This window comes from Micropterus salmoides, unplaced genomic scaffold (genome assembly GCF_014851395.1).
Source record: "Micropterus salmoides isolate LMB-PRFRI ecotype aquatic unplaced genomic scaffold, ASM1485139v1 Ms_hic_scaffold_5, whole genome shotgun sequence".
NCBI classification, from domain to species: Eukaryota; Metazoa; Chordata; class Actinopteri; order Centrarchiformes; family Centrarchidae; genus Micropterus; species Micropterus salmoides.
Genome location: NW_024044237.1, coordinates 15,695,521 through 15,711,028, shown reverse-complemented (window position 1 = coordinate 15,711,028; position 15,508 = coordinate 15,695,521). Strand labels below are relative to the sequence as shown.

Below are 15,508 nucleotides of genomic sequence, written 5' to 3'. Positions count from 1 at the left end.
TAGGCAAGCACACTTTGCCCTGCTGGATTAGCAACAATGCAATTAATTGAAACTTAATTTGGGATATGCAATACCAAAGCACAATATCAAATGATTTAAGGGCTCTAAAGTAGGTCATTTTTATCAGTTAATACTGACACCAATTCTTGAGGGCATCTGACCATATCTTTTTTTTCTTTTTACATTTTGTGCTTTGAAAGTGAGAGGAACAAAGCTTCATTTGGCCATGACCGATACATAGAAGTGAAATTACAGAAACTCTATCCAAATGGCATATTATTATCATCCTCTTCTTCTTTATTTCCTTCATTAACAATTCCCCCCGACTTGGTAAATCTCACTTTGAGTTTTGTATGATTTGCAAGGAAATCGGCAGAAAATTCATTGTAGCTATGTAACTTCAAGTGAGTTATTAGTTAGCCATATGTACTAGGAAATTATTAACACAAACATCATTTTCAAGTGGTAAAACAATTAAATAGGTTATAGGAAGCACGATTAGCACCAAAAACTTGCAGAAGTACAACTTGCTATTTTTCTCTCCTTATCTCCTGACTTCTGATACGGTTTGTTTCTTTATTTTATTATTATCATATATGTAGATGTTAGGTTGCAGCAGCTAACTGAAATAAAGCCTTGTGATATATTGCCTCAACTTTTTCAGACAATATTTCTTATGCCAGATGTGACTGTAAGGTAACGAAATACTGGATACCAAGTGAATACGTACTTTAATTTTATTTTCTAACTCAGTGAATGGGACAGCAGTGATCGATGCAAAACAAATTTTTGTTTATATCTGTGATGCATTTAGAGATTGTAGAACATCACAACATTACTTTAGTTCTCTATGCCTCCGATCCTGAGCTCTGATCTACCTGTTTGGAGGGGGGAAAAAGGATGAATTAATAGAAAGAACACACTGTTTTTGTAGTGAGATGGATCATCTAAAGCCTCAATGACGCCAATGCGTTTATTGTTGCGTTACTCAGAAGCACCAAGCAGGTGTTGTGCTTAACTGTAACATGGACCAGTGAGAACACCATTTTGATCACTCTTGTAATTAGAAAGACAAGGTCAAGACAGTAACAACAACATAAGATGGCGTTATGATGACAGTTTGGTCAGGCGAAACCTCTCACCTTTTTCTTATATTCCAAACATTAAAAAAGGCCAAAAAATGTAAACAATGTTGAGAGAATAAACAAAAGAACATAACAGCACCAGACACAAATAAACCTATCGACAGAAGTATAAAGAGACAGACTGAATCAGTCCTTGAGCCTTAGCACCAGTACACATCCCCACTGTCAGTCCGGCAGTCTGGGGATGAGAAGGCAACGTGGTACCAAAGCGAAGGCAGTGTCGCGTTCAAGTAGGTACCAAAGTATCAAACTCTTAGTCTTTTCTAACTTTTTAGTCCTTTGAATGCCTGTTGAGAGTTTTTGCTGAGAAGTTATGAAGGAATGGATAGACCGAGTCACTTGTCATCGTCCTCCACCCTCCCCCACTCCTCCGAGTCCTCCCCCTCCACCTCTCCATCATCAGCATCTTCGTCCACATAATCACCCCAAGTATCATACACATTCCCTCCTTCGTCCTCCTCTTCGTCACCGTCGTGTTCCTCGGGCTGGTCACCTCCATACAGCGGCTCATCCTCCTCATCTTCAACTATCTCCATCTCCTCCATGTCATCCTCTTCCTCCTCTGCTTCTTCGTCGTCGTCATCGTCATCGTCGTCGTCATCATCATCGTCATCGTCTTCCACGTCTTCTTCCACGTCTTCCACCTCTAACCACACACCTCCCCGTCCTCCACCTCACCGTCCTCTCGCTCGTCCCTGGAGGACGTAGGAGTGGAAAACGCGTTCCCTTCCGTCCCGTCTGTGGCGTAAGACCTGCTGGAAGGGACGAAGCTCGAGGTAGCAGTTTTTGTGTTTATATAGAGACGAGGAGGAGGACCCTGCCCAGCTGTTGCAGCCTGGCCAGCAGAGGAAGCGATGGGAGCGGAGCTGGTTTTTCTGGAGTCTGGGACCAGCGAGTGTGAGACAGGTACAGCCATGGCCCCGGGCCTCACGGAGGTCATGTTGGGCACGTACTCACGAATCTCCCCCGGCTCCAGCGGGTCAGGTCCACAGGGGTCGTGTTCACTGCAGGACAGCTTGCCGTCCAGCTTGGAGATAAAGAGCATGCCTTCACGATGCTCCTTACAGTAAGAGCTGGGGCACATCTCACAGAACGAAGCTGCCTCTTTACCGCAGACGTCACACTGGTGCCATGGACACTCCCATCGCCCTGGACACAAGATCACCATTATTACTAAGTTAAGAAAAAATATTTTAGGCTGAAGGCTCCAATAATACATTTTTTTTAATAACAAATCAATTGTTTTTTTTAGAGCGACAGCTCCGTCTTATGTCACTGCTCATAGAGGTCAAAATATCCTTAAAAAGTCACCCAACTGGCTGAGAGATTGAAAATACATTCAATCTTTAGAAATGATATGTTATCAAAGATAAATCTGGGGCCTGTACTACAAGGCAAGTTCAACATACCCAGGATATCTTTACATTATCTGGCTTAACTAACCCTAACAATCAAGATCTGGATAAGCGGTACCCCGAAGCTGGTTATCAACTCGGTAAGTCAACCCAGGGTTTCCCAATCCAGCCGTGAGCGTGTTCACATAAAAGAGGCGGTGTTAGCAGCTGATGACCAATCGCAGACATGAACAAGTCCACTGTCAGCAGAGCAAACTGTATACTACAATACTACAGAAATAGGCTATGACATGGTCTAAGTAGCACGAGTGCAGCAGACACATGCTGGGAGACGCAGACAGTGTGAACGCCTACATGAACAGGCGTCTATAATAGGCTAATGCGTTGATTTGATGCGTTCTTATGATCTGTATGAAAATATCAGCCTTATTCTTTCAGCTCAGCTGTGTGTCGGCGTTTCCACATTAAAAGACTCGGGCACTGAATAAATAAATGGTTGTTGCACCTCACTTTAAAGAAGTTCTGGTCACTTCAAAAATGAGATTAATTTATTTAACACACTCTAAAGTTTTCCTAACATTGTTCTAAATAAAACTTCATAAAGCAATGAAACGAAAGATCCATTAATGCCATAAAATGTGCTCAAATAGTGGTGGAAAAACTGAATCTCAACATTTAGGTTACTGAAAACTCACCTCATTACCTGCGCCCACATCGCAAAAGGTGGGGCGGAACATGACCAGTCTCTGTGATAGCCTATAAGATAGCTACTAACCTAAAATAAATAGCCTACATTCATATTAAAATTGATTTCAATATCCCTACCAAACTGCTCATAATATTCAGCCTCTACTTGCCTGCAGGCCTCTTGGCCAGGTTGAGACAGTCAGCGTGATAGACCTTCGGGCAACCCGGCTTCTTACAGGACACTATCTGGCCCCCATCACCACAGCTGAAGCACTCATCTTCCCTCTCCTTGGTCACTTCTTGCTTGGTCTTCTTCTTCCTCCTCCCTTCCTTTAGTTTCAGTTTCTCAGCTGACGGCTGGTTCTGAGCAAGGAAAAGACAGGTTACAAGGCAGCTATTCTTCGAAGTACATTTAGTCAAGGGCAGCAAAAGGATAATCTTAAGGGGGAAAGTGTGCTTGCTTGCGCTGAAACTCTTCAAATGTAAGCTTTTACCTTCGGCCGGACACCCAGGAAACCGCTGCAGTTGGGTGCTCCACATTTACAGGCAGTTTTACCATTGCCAAGACACTCAAGGTTGTAGTTGAACTTCAGCTCCTCCCCTGTAGTATACGGTGTATTAGATCTATGCTGCGCTCCGATGTGTAGTTTATTAAACTACACATTAAATTAATGAAATAATCTGCATTAATCCAACACAAAACACCAAAATGAGAAGTAGGTGGTCACTCAAACCTTTTGGGATGTCTTGTAGAGCAAAGAGCCCCACCCTGGTGTCCCCGTTCACAGTCCACTTCTGAGTCTCACAGTTTGGTTGGCAACTGTGGTTCATGAAGCGAGCCTGGTTCCCTTTTGGCCCGGCATCAATGATCCGGTCCTGCAATAGGAAAATACAAACTGGTTTGCACAAAGCACTCGCCTACATTACGAATCAAGTAGTGTTGCTAAGCTGTATCATACACAGAGTATTGTGTTTGTGGTCATCAGGCTCAGAATCACCTTGTCCAGTGTAAGCATGTAGAAGTTACAGATGTCGTTCTCCTGGGCGTGTTTGATCCTGGCTCGGCATTCCTCTTCATCGATCACCTCCCCGACATATTCACTCACAAAGGCTCCCTGAGAAGCAACAGAAACAGGACCAGAGAGATTATCCATAACAGAGCGAGATTAATGAGAGCATTACAGTCACACACACACACACACACACACACACACACGATTTCTTCTAACATACCTTCTTGATGTCCGACACGCCACGTAAACCCCAGCCGCAGGACAGCGTCCTGTAAATCTCCACAGGTGTGTACTGGCGCTTTGTGAAGGCCTGGTTCTGACATCGCTCCCCTGCCGCACACACCTGAGGGTGGCACTCGTACATCAGCATGCGATTAATGCACTCGGAGTCGATGCCGCACGGGTTCTCGTCAGACGCCTTACAGTTACAACGTGGGATCTCTGATAGGTCAGCAGTAATAATCTGCACCTTCCCAATTGGCCGGTTTACCTAATAGATAGAGACAGGAACAAAATTATTATTATTTTTTTTTACTGTACATCTCAGTGAGCTGTTCTTTAGTCAGGCTAGAATAGCACAAATGAGTATGTGGTGACACGCAGTACCTTAATGTGCCTGTATGGAGGAGGTTTCTTGTCATTCTTTCTGTCCTCCTGAAGCTGCTTCATCTCCTTTTCTGCCTGGAGCTCTCTGAACCGCTCTGCTGCTTCAGTCAGGGCTACAAAGACAAAGCATGATCTTTACTCAAACAATTTTTTAAAGTAGGAACATATCTTAAACACAATAAATATACAAATACAATGAATGAACACAATTGCATACCCTTTTTGTACACTGCATCTGCACCCTTTCCCATTTTCTCTATGTTGTGGGTGTCACCCTCCATGTAGGGGAAGACTCTGGCCTGGTAGGTCCACACAAAATCCTTGGAGCCAAAGAATTGTACTGGGAACTCTCCCACCTCATGTTTCATCCTCAAGATGTTATTTGGAACATCTCTGGTAAGACAGACTTCTGCAGGCCACCATCTAAAGAGTTAGACCAGGTTTCACAAACACAAATGCGGGCACGTATTTATATAGCCAAGCTCAGAGCCACTGTATGTACGGGGCAGGCAATGCTGAGCCCTTACCTGTAACGACCCCATTTGACCCAGAGAATGTCCTTAATACGAGGCTTCTTTCCAGCTTTGCAGTCATTGCAGAACCAGCTGCCCTGAGGCATCTCCATATTCAAACATTCCTGATGGAAAGCAGCAGGGCAGGCTTCACAGCACAGCAGACTTCCGCCTACAAAATCACAGCCAAACACAACGATTAGGTTATTTTCATTCATTTATTGCTTATCGTTTGTTATTGATTTGTCTATAAAAATGTTCAAAATTATGACAAGTGGCCATCAAACATTAACAGAGGCCAAAGTGCCATCTTAAAATTGATTATTTCTTCTGACTAACACTCTAAACACCTGAAGGTATTTGGATTTTCGACAATAAGAAACATTTGTTGAAGTAACCAGAAAATAAATGCTAAACAATCTATTAGCAAAAAATGTCAGTGTCAGCTGCTGATCCACTAACTGAATACAAAACAGTGACAATGAAGACAATACCATAAGGAGATAAGGCAGTGCATTCAAACTCCAATTTTCATCATCTGCGTTAGTAACTAGGGTGCTAAACTCTGTTTACATGTGGCAACGCAAAGCTTGGGCTGCCTGGCCTTATAAGATCCTGGGTTCAGAGACAGTTTTGTGTATGGTAAGACAAATGGAGAGAAAAGCAATTTTTACAGATCAAAAAAAAAAAAAAGAAGTATTTAATTGGAAAATAGGATCAGTAATTAAATTAAATTTACAACACAATGCACTCTCCAGAAGAAAGACACACAGTGCATTTCCCAAAGCAGCCACATCTGAAACATGGAGACAGGAAAATTTGTATTAAGATTTACCTTCAGAGCAGACAAAGCACCAGCTCACGTTGATGTGTTCGTGGTTCTTGCAGCCCTTGCGGGGAGTGAAGTGGTTTGGGCAGAGGAAACTGTTGTTTGCCAGCACCAAGCTGCCTGCTGCCATACAGTTGTCATTGGCATGATAGGCCACAGGGCAGCGCACGCAACGAGCCAACCGACCTATGATGAAAATACAGAAGAGCAAAGACAGCTTAATCCATGCATTTCTGGTCAGGACGCTTTGTGATAATACACTGGCGACACACAATGCTCTCAGTCAACTGACTGCTTTATGGAGCTCTTCAAATGCACTTCCACCTTGATTGACACAAATTAACTAAGTTTTTGTAGAATTATCAAAAGAGATGGTTCCACAAAGCACAACACAGCAGTCATTTGAGTGTGGCAAGTTTCACCAGTGCCTAGGGTTCTTCATAGTTTTGGGTTTATTGAGCCAAAATCCATATCAACACACATCAAGAAACATTAAGGATCTTCTCTGGCATTTTTGCTCATGTGTCATTAGAAACTGTACCAGTAGCCTAAGAGTTATCACTTACAGCCACTAGATCAGGTATACCTCTATTTATTCAAACAGCTCATTGCTCCAGACAGTGAGTCTGTCAGTTTAATCACCAAAACAAATCCTGCTATCTCCGCTCAAGAACCTCAAAGCCCTTTACTGATGAGTTTGGTGTGCAAATAACAAAAAATGAAACTCCTTCCACTCATGTCAGATTAGAACAATGAGCTGAAGCCATGTGGCACGTGACGTAGTGATAGCAGGTTTAAATTCACAAGCAAAGGACGGCGCTTACCTTTAGAGCTGCAGATGTTGAGTGGGTTGCTGATGTGGCAAGACAGACACACATGCAGAGGGCAGCGGAAGCCTTTGTTATGTGGCTGGGTAGCTGAGTATGCCAGTATACAGTCGGCATGGTAGAACTTCCCACACAGTGGTATCATGCATCGCTTTACCCCATTGCCAGACTTCTTACACACAAAGCATGTGTGGACACCTGAAAGCACAAAATAAGTACAATTACATATTTCTTAAATCAAGTATGTAAGGACACACATTTACAGTAATCAGCAACAGATTTCAGCCCTGTGTCAGACACAAGGTGCACGCACCACTGTTGCATTCACGACAGAGGAATTTTCCCTTGGGAGCCACTGACAAGCCAATACACTGCGGGTGAAAGGCTCCATAACAGTGGCCATCACACACCAGCAGGTCTCCTGTCCTCTCACACACCTGCAGAAACATAGACACATATACACATGATGAAACATGGTAATGATCCAGGCGTTTACACATAATGTGTGCCAGAAACCAAACCTTTCAAAGCTAAAAATAAATACTTTCTGGTAGATTATCTCACCTGGCAGACATTCTCCTTTAAGGATGTAGGTCCTATTTTCCCTTTTACATCCCCATGGGAAGACAAGCTGTCATTCAAACCAGCAGAGAGCACCTACAGAGATGATGAAAGAGATATTGTCACTCAAGCACACTGTTATCCGCATGGAACGCTGTAGCTTATTTTCCTCTTTGATGGATGACCAATCACTTAGTTGAGGAACAATACAACATGCACACCTCAGGTTTGGGAGTTAGTGTTCCAGTGTCTACATTTCGTTTCTCCTCAGTGCTGGAGGCATCTATCTCTACCTCCTCCTTCGGAGTCTTAGACCCTCGGGGACTGGGAGGCCTGTTTGGAGTGAGGGCCCCGAGGAGATCGTTGCTTTCTGAGTGCTGGGAGGCAGCAGCAGCAGGGGGAGCGGGTGTGCTGGCTACAGGCTTCTCTTTCTTTACAGAAACAACCTGTCCAATATGAGATTTCATTGTGTTTAGGACGGTTATTGTGATGATGATACTCCAGCATCACATTGTTTGGTGGGATATGGAGATAGTGATTGTGCTTTTGAAATACCTTAGATTTCTTGACTAACACTTTCACCTCTGAAGAAATTCCGGTGTGTCGCTTTGGTTCCTAGAAAACAAACAAGACACACTGAACATCTCTGATGGTAGTCCAAAACACTCACAAAGATAGCTGGCTAGTATGCCTCCCAACTGAGTCCCAGAATACCTTCTTCTTTGTAGGAGCAACAGACAGTTCTTCTATGGTACACTCCAGCACCTTGTGCGACAGCTTCCTTGGCCTCTTTCTTTCTTGAACTAATAACCCTGCGTCTAAAGTAAAAAAATAACACAAAAATGTATTATCTATTCTGATGGAAAAATAACAACTCTGGCACAAATCATACTGCAAGATCATGTACTAAACATAATGTTCAGATTTACCAGATTCAGGAGGTAGATCTGTTTCGTCTGCTGTCTGTCTGTCATGGGAGGGTTGTGTTGTGGCTGGAGACACTGAGGGTGCTACAGGAGAAAGCTCATCCTGAGATGGACTCTCTTCCAGGCCTGACGGACCCTCTGTGGGCTCTACAGGAGACGAGGCTGAGGTATTTATTCCCGGTGTGGTGCTGAGATCACGGAGCGCTGTCATCCCTGATGTCTGCTGTGTACACACATGCAAACGAAGCACCATTGGAGTACATCAAATATGTAATTTCAACTACATACACAGGCTGTGTTTACCTGTGTTGGGTCATAACATGTTACCAGCTGCAGAGTAACATGTTCCAATGGTATTTTATGTTTTCCAGAGATGAAAAGTCTGTCTAGACGGTATTTGTAATGGTAGACCTAGCAAAAACACCATAACTGATGGAACGTTACACCTATTTGAACAGACAAATTTTGAATGGTGGGATGAATATGGTGTTCAATTATAACAATTACTTAGCTTATTTCCATTAGAAGTAGATTAGTAATAATAGATTATTTATGTTTACAGAGAAGGGCAATTGAGATGACCGACAGTATCTGTCCTTTTGAAATGGGTTGCAAAGCTTCCCTGGAAACACGTACTTTACTGTGTGATGCTCAGCAAAAGTTAAGGCGTATGTACAGATGTTACATGATAAAATACTGTAAGAGCATTCGCTCCTGGATATTTAATATCTTTAACAGAGAATTTTGAAGAATCGAGTCAATAAAAGATACTTCATCAGTTATTGTTGTGTACTTTCACTGGTATTGTCTGAAAATGAAAACAACTTACCATTTTGGAAGATTCTGAGGTGTGTTTCTTTGATTTCTTTTTTGGAACAAATATTTGTTCATACTCCTCTCTTGACTCCAGGAGCCTTTTAGTTGGTTTCCGGAGACGTTTGTTCTCTGAAAGTCCTGCGTAAATACACATAAAACGCATTTACACTTTTGTGCCACAGTAGATCCCAGAGCCCTCTTGCAGAATAAGTGCCTCAACACCACAAATATACAGCTCTAATGCTTTCTTATTTTATCATCTCAACGGATAAACTTAACATCTGCAATCTGTGTCTTACCGGCTGTGCTGCCTGTCTCTGAAAACTGTGAGTCATTCTCCTCCTCAACTCCCAGATCAAGATCTGGCGGCGCTCTCATGGTGTAAGACCCGTTCATCTCAGTAGACACCTCACTTGTAACTTCACCTTTATTCTGAGCAGCCTCCTCAACCAACTGCCAGCGCTTCTTTGGAGCCACTGCGGATCCCGAGTTCTTATCGAGGTAGCTGGCTGCTGAGGGAACAGCAGCGACGGGAGGACGAGACCCAGGATCAGCTAAGTCAGCGTGGCCACTAACAAACTCCCTGCCATAAGCCAAGTCAGCCAGGTCCGAAGAGAGGCCAGGTATGCTGAGTTTCAGCTTGGCAGGTAGTCGTTGTTTTCGACGCTGCTTGTCTGCGTTCCCAATCTGTGAGTAAACAGGAAAGTCTTCACAATGATAAGTGTCAGCGGTCATGATAGGTTTAGTCCTATTCTTGGTTTTCACTGCTCTGTTTTGGGGTGTTGTGGATTTCCCTGACTGTCCATTTTCTGTTTTGATCCCTTGAGCGAAACCATCACAAGAACCCTTCAGTGGGTCTCCTCCTGTAGAAGTAGGGATTACCAAGGGTTCCTCCTTGATTAGGACCGGTGGTGGCGGGAGATTCAGGGGTTTACCTTCTTTTTCTCTGGTATCATGCAGGTCTTTAAGTAGCATCAGGAAGGTACTGAATTTATAATTAGAATCTGGCCGAAACACAGTCAACTCAGAGTCACTGCTGTCTTCCTTCACAAGAGATTTAAACGTTAGTTCCTTGGCATCCTGGAAAGCATCCATTGGAGACAGAGATGAGGATGGGGAAGAAGATGATGAGAGATCTGGGATAACATTTTCTGTCTTGATCTTAACAGGTTGCACAGAGGGTACACTTGAGCTTACACACTTAGACTTTATCAGTGAGCCATTACGAATATGTTTCTTATCAGGCTTCCTTGCGCGCCTTTTTGGAGAACTGTGATCTGTAAAAGATGATGCATTGCTGGGCGATTCCCGGTCTGGAGACATTTCAGTTTTGATGGGCGTATTAGTAGGTGTGTTCACAGGACAATTATCAGCGTGGGCATCTGTTGAGGTTTGGCTTGAGGCCAGTGCATCTTTGAGATCTGTCTCTTCCTCTGCTTTCAGAGCCCTCGTCATCAGACGACTGCTGGCTGGAAGATTCATAGAGTGCTTTTCAGTTGAACTGTGTGGCATTTCATTACAGGTGCCAAAACTCTGCTCAGAGTTTGATTCTTTAGATGTCAACTTATTTGTTAAAATGCTTGAGGAATCACAGGAATCTGCTGAGCGGCTTACTTTTTCACTTAACTTTGTTTTAGCTTTTGTTGAACCCTGTTCTTTTTGGACCAATCTGTCTATATCCTGTATTGGAGACATTGCTGTGCGTTTAGGACGATGCAGCATTGGAACTGTATCCAGGTCTGCATAAGGTGAGTCCTTTGGCTCTTGTTTCAGTGCACAAGTTCTAGTATGAAACTGATCCACCATGTTTGTGATAGTAGATGATTCCATTGATCCGCCAACTATATGTCCAAATATGTCTGACAAACATTTCTTTTTCTTCTTACAAGCTTTGCTTTTGCTGGATTGAACTGCAGCAGAGTTTTTGATGAGACGGGGCTCATTTCCGTTGGGGGCCATATTGGGTGATGGAGGTCGACCAGTGTCCACAGAGAAAGAGGGGGCCTCCTGTGGCTTTTCAGTAGGGAGAGGGCTGGGCACACGCTCCTCTCCATTGACCGGTACTGAAAGCATGCTTTCAGTATTCCTTTGTCGATCTGGGAGCAGATACTCAGCTTCTGCCACACTGACTTTCCATGCAGTCAGTAAACTTTTGGGTATCTGCCAAGAACAGAAATAACATTCAAAATAATACGCTGTAAGATTATATGATATTTTTCCAGTCATTTTGGGAATTTACCGTATACTTGTAGTCTTTCTCCTTCTGCTTCCCTCTCCGTCTAAGCACAGGTAGGCCTTCAAACTGATGGCCTCCTTCAAAAGGAAGAATGGCATTCCCTGGGACCCAGGCACTTTCTAAAATCTCCCCAATCGTCTCCAGGAAATACATCCGACAAGGACGGGGACTGGGAACTGACACAAAATTAGATTGATGGTCAACTTATTAATTACCTTGCACACAGTATAATTCCTGTGTTCTCAGGTAAATGTTGAGTTGTGGGAAACAATTTGATAATAAAATCCATATTCAAATTAAACCCTCTCACCTTCATTATGAATGAAACCTCACCTTTCATCTTAGTGTAGGTCCCCTTATCTGGGTCACAGGTGACATGGCAGGGCCACCAGGGCCGTCTGTTGAATTTAGCCCACACCAAGTCTCCTTCCAAGTATTTCACAGCAGGAGGAGGCTTTTTCTTTGGGCTGTTGGACTAGCCACAACAATAAATACATACACAAAATACATTAATATCTAATGAAGGAAAAAAGGTGATACTGTACACCATAAAATTAGTAATCAAAATTCCTGTCAAGATAGAACTGACATTCCGAGTAATTTCTTTTGAATGATTTACTTTCATATTCCAATCCAAATGTTTTGTGTTCATATTTTAAAACTTTTGCTCTATATCCATGGTGCAACTACTTTCTGAATGATCAATAACATTAAATTAGTATGGCATTGTCACTGTTTTTGTTCATGTTTGTGTGTACTGTACACTGTAGTTTGTGTCTGTTTTTGTTGAGCTTGTTGTCCTGTTTGTTTATGCTTGTTCTGTTTATGTACAGAGTAATGTAAGACCGGAGTCAAATTCCTCCTGTGTACACACACCTGGCCGATAAAAGTGATTTTGATTACAGCTGGCATTGGGGTAAGTGGTCCAGGTAAATTAAAGTTACACCCAAGTATCATTTCGACACATGCATTCCTTTTTCCCTTCTCCACGGAAATAAGTAACCAACATAAACTTTGACAGCATTATATAGCTTTGGTTGTACGGAGGTTATAAAGTAAGCATCCCAGGTGTTTCAGACTCACATTAGAGTTGGTGCCAGCTGGTGAAATAAGTCCAGGGTCAACAGGAGAGGTAAGTTCACCATCACTGTCTGATTCCTCACCAAAGCTCCACCCATCTCTCATAGTGATTTCTGGCAGTGCGCTGGGGCTTAGTGTAGGGTTGAGTTCAGATATAGTTTTGGACATCAGATTAAAAACAGTAGGTTTGTACGTTCTTTTATCCACCCCTGAGCTACATGTGGTCTTACTGTCAGCAACGTTTAGGTTCTTACTCAACTTTGGTGAGTGGTGAAAAGGCGCTAGGTCCTCACTACTACTGTGCTCCCTCTCCTCATCCTCCTCCTTAATCTCACTGCTGTCAAACAGAGTGGACTCAAAATGCAGGAAGCCATTGGGGATGGGAGAGCAGTCCTCCAAGCTATCAGGACTGTGAGGGGCGAAGCCGTTTCTGTTCATGTCCTGCAGAGTCTCCAAAGGCTCCATGTCATCATTGCCTGGAGAAGGAGGCAGCTGGACTGACGGTGCCTCAAACTCATCATCATCGTCATCACTAATTGGGCTTGCACAGTGCAAGTGGTTCCCTGGATGGAGATCCCTCTCTATGTCAGGTCTGTTGACCACAGTGTTCAGGTCCTGCAGCCTCTTCAGCGGGCTGTAGCAGTGAGATTGGTCTGGCTGGTTGTGCCCCAGTACAGCTGGCTGTCTGAGGCTGGAGGATGGCAGTTGCACGGCTGATGGTTGGTCTGACCCACGCCTCACTATGCCACACTGGTTTCCATAGGAAGTACTCACAAGACCATTGCGGGGCCTCAGCTCTGACTGGCTTGAGCCAAACACTGAGTCTGCCCTAACAGCCGGTCTGTATGATTGATTCATGTTGTCACAGCTATATCCTGTCAAATAAAAGAAGATGCAGGTTAGATAAGGGAAATGTGCCATTTAAGTTCCTCACTGTAATCTGTAGGCCTTATTTAGCCTTGTATAGCCTACTGTACAATACAGCATAACATGCTGGCTATGAAAACATTGCGGAAATAGAGCGGCAATCTTATCGAGTCAGGCAGAAACCTATAAAGGAGCATACCAGCCACAGACTATGCGCGCACACACACTAATAAGCCGACATTGCATGGCCTCCATACTAGAGGCCGGTCGGACAGCACAAGACAAAACACAGAACACAACCGCTGGCCCGCTGCGTCTACACATTTCATTCACAAACTTATCAGAATATGGTACCGCTTTGTCTGATGGTTGTGGGTCATGACGATCGCTGACTAGTAGGCTACAGTCAGTGGAGGAGCGCTGAGGCTGTAGCAGAGGTGGTGACACTGAGCCATCACAGAAACACATTGAGTGGCTCACACAAACAAGCTACAGCCACACACCGACATAGGAAGCTACTATTAACTCACAAAAAAGGCTGATCGGGACTAAGTTCACAGCACTATCAACACGTGGAAAAACGCGATAAACTCACCATTTGGAGGTCGGTCACCGTGAAACCAACAGCGGATGTTTGATAATGTGGCACCAGGCGAGTATTTTTCTCGGTTTCTGAAAGCGGATCTGCACAATCCCAGCTGCAGCAGCACTAGTAGTAGGCCAAGGCACAGCTCTCATTCTCTGCACTTCATCGCCTCATCAGCGGCGGCCCCCTAAAAACTGTCACCTTACATACAAAATAACTAGTAAATCTCCATTACGCTGCAACATCATACAGCGGCGAAATTCAGTGTGCCTTAACCGGTCCCCTAACAGCCACAGCAGCTTATTTACTACATGATTTTTGCCTGCTGTCGAAGTGCCCCCGGTTATGTTAAAACAAGCCCAGGCTGACTGTGTTGGTGAGCCAGCAACCAATCGGCACTGCTACCCAACCCCCCCGTCTGCAGAGGGCCGTGACACTCACCCTCCAAACACATGCACGCGTGTGCGCATGTACATCTAGGTGAAGTTTCTAAGTCAATGGTATAAAACAACAGCTATAAAAATCACAAACGAATGGTTGACCTATTTTAGAAATGTGCCCCATTTCTGCGCGCATGTCCCATTGTTTCTGAGCATGTTCCTACTGACTAGTGTAGGCCTGTGTGTCTGTGTGTAGCGCAGGGAGATCGAGAAAACAAAATGATTGCAATGCGCAAACAGCCACACGGCCTCTCCGGTCAAACCAAACTCCGTGCGCCATGTTGCCTCTCCACACAGTCCTCTGACATGAAGAAACAGGCCGCTAGGCGCTCAGGAAAACGAGAAGAAGGTGTCAGTGTGGCTGTTTAAGCGGGCACAAAAAAACGGGTTTGCTACGATTTAAAAAAAAAAAACAGTGGTCTTCCTCCAGTTTTCCCTGACACAACACTAATGAGGATTTGGTGCGCGTATCCTAAATCAAATGAATTCATAAACACGCAAACTTAAGAGGGCACAATGGGCTCGCCGCAGTGGGCCAGTTCTTGAAGATCAAACAAAGACCACCCATTTACATGCCGACTTGACAGCAAAGAAACTTACCTCTCTGTGCATTTAAAATAAATAAAAAACTATCAGGGTTGTTGGCTCAGATCTGTAGGTAGTTTGTCTCTAACCTTTTTGGTAAATGATCCAGTTGAAACACCAGATAGATTCGAGAAGTATCTTTTTCAGTCACCCTAATAGACCAGCTGTATAGCGTTTACATTAGAACATGACACTTTATTGGTATTTTTAACCATGTCTGCTATCACACCGTGTAAGACCACGTCTAAAAAGTATGACAACGACTGTCAGTACGCCGAAATTTCATTTAACAAGGGGTAAATAAAGGTATTCTTACAAGGTGATTACTATTGTCTGGGGACACGGGCCCCCTTGTGTCTACAGGGAGAATCACATGCTTTCGATTTGACAGGAAACAGCTCTGCACAACTGCATGGAAAAGACAATTTCTTTCTTTT

The 15,508-nt window shown here is 43.8% G+C and overlaps 1 protein-coding gene across 3 annotated transcripts; it reads right to left on the bottom strand.

The window, feature by feature from the left end:
* Positions 1 to 719: 719 nt before the first annotated feature.
* nsd1a (nuclear receptor binding SET domain protein 1a) lies at positions 720 to 15,225 on the bottom strand. 3 transcript variants are annotated; one of them, XM_038699778.1, is made up of 23 exons: positions 15,161 to 15,225; positions 12,597 to 13,468; positions 11,847 to 11,988; positions 11,517 to 11,689; positions 9,577 to 11,437; positions 9,291 to 9,415; positions 8,465 to 8,684; positions 8,250 to 8,353; positions 8,091 to 8,150; positions 7,757 to 7,981; positions 7,539 to 7,631; positions 7,288 to 7,411; positions 6,972 to 7,172; positions 6,154 to 6,333; positions 5,334 to 5,490; positions 5,024 to 5,229; positions 4,807 to 4,919; positions 4,421 to 4,690; positions 4,186 to 4,302; positions 3,922 to 4,063; positions 3,682 to 3,788; positions 3,358 to 3,550; positions 720 to 2,294 (listed from the first exon to the last, which is right to left on the bottom strand). In XM_038699778.1, exons 2-23 carry the CDS (start codon positions 13,449 to 13,451, stop codon positions 1,792 to 1,794), a joined length of 6,171 nt encoding a protein of 2,056 aa, XP_038555706.1. In that variant the 5' UTR covers positions 13,452 to 13,468; positions 15,161 to 15,225; the 3' UTR covers positions 720 to 1,791. The 3 variants fall into 3 exon arrangements, with proteins under 3 accessions (XP_038555706.1, XP_038555705.1, XP_038555704.1); XM_038699777.1 differs by having other exon boundaries at positions 15,087 to 15,194; XM_038699776.1 differs by lacking the exon at positions 15,161 to 15,225 and adding an exon at positions 14,056 to 14,852.
* Positions 15,226 to 15,508: the final 283 nt, after the last annotated feature.

Bases quoted from the DNA above. Each gene is read 5' to 3' on its own strand.
- nsd1a (XM_038699778.1), bottom strand. From the start codon at position 13,451: ATGAATCAATCATACAGACCGGCTGTTAGGGCAGACTCAGTGTTTGGC. The intron at 3,551-3,681 runs GTAAAAGCTTAC...TTCCTTGCTCAG, and splicing joins TCCTGGGTGTCCGGCCGAAG to AACCAGCCGTCAGCTGAGAA. The intron at 2,295-3,357 runs GCAAGTAGAGGC...TCTTGTGTCCAG, and splicing joins CCTGGCCAAGAGGCCTGCAG to GGCGATGGGAGTGTCCATGG.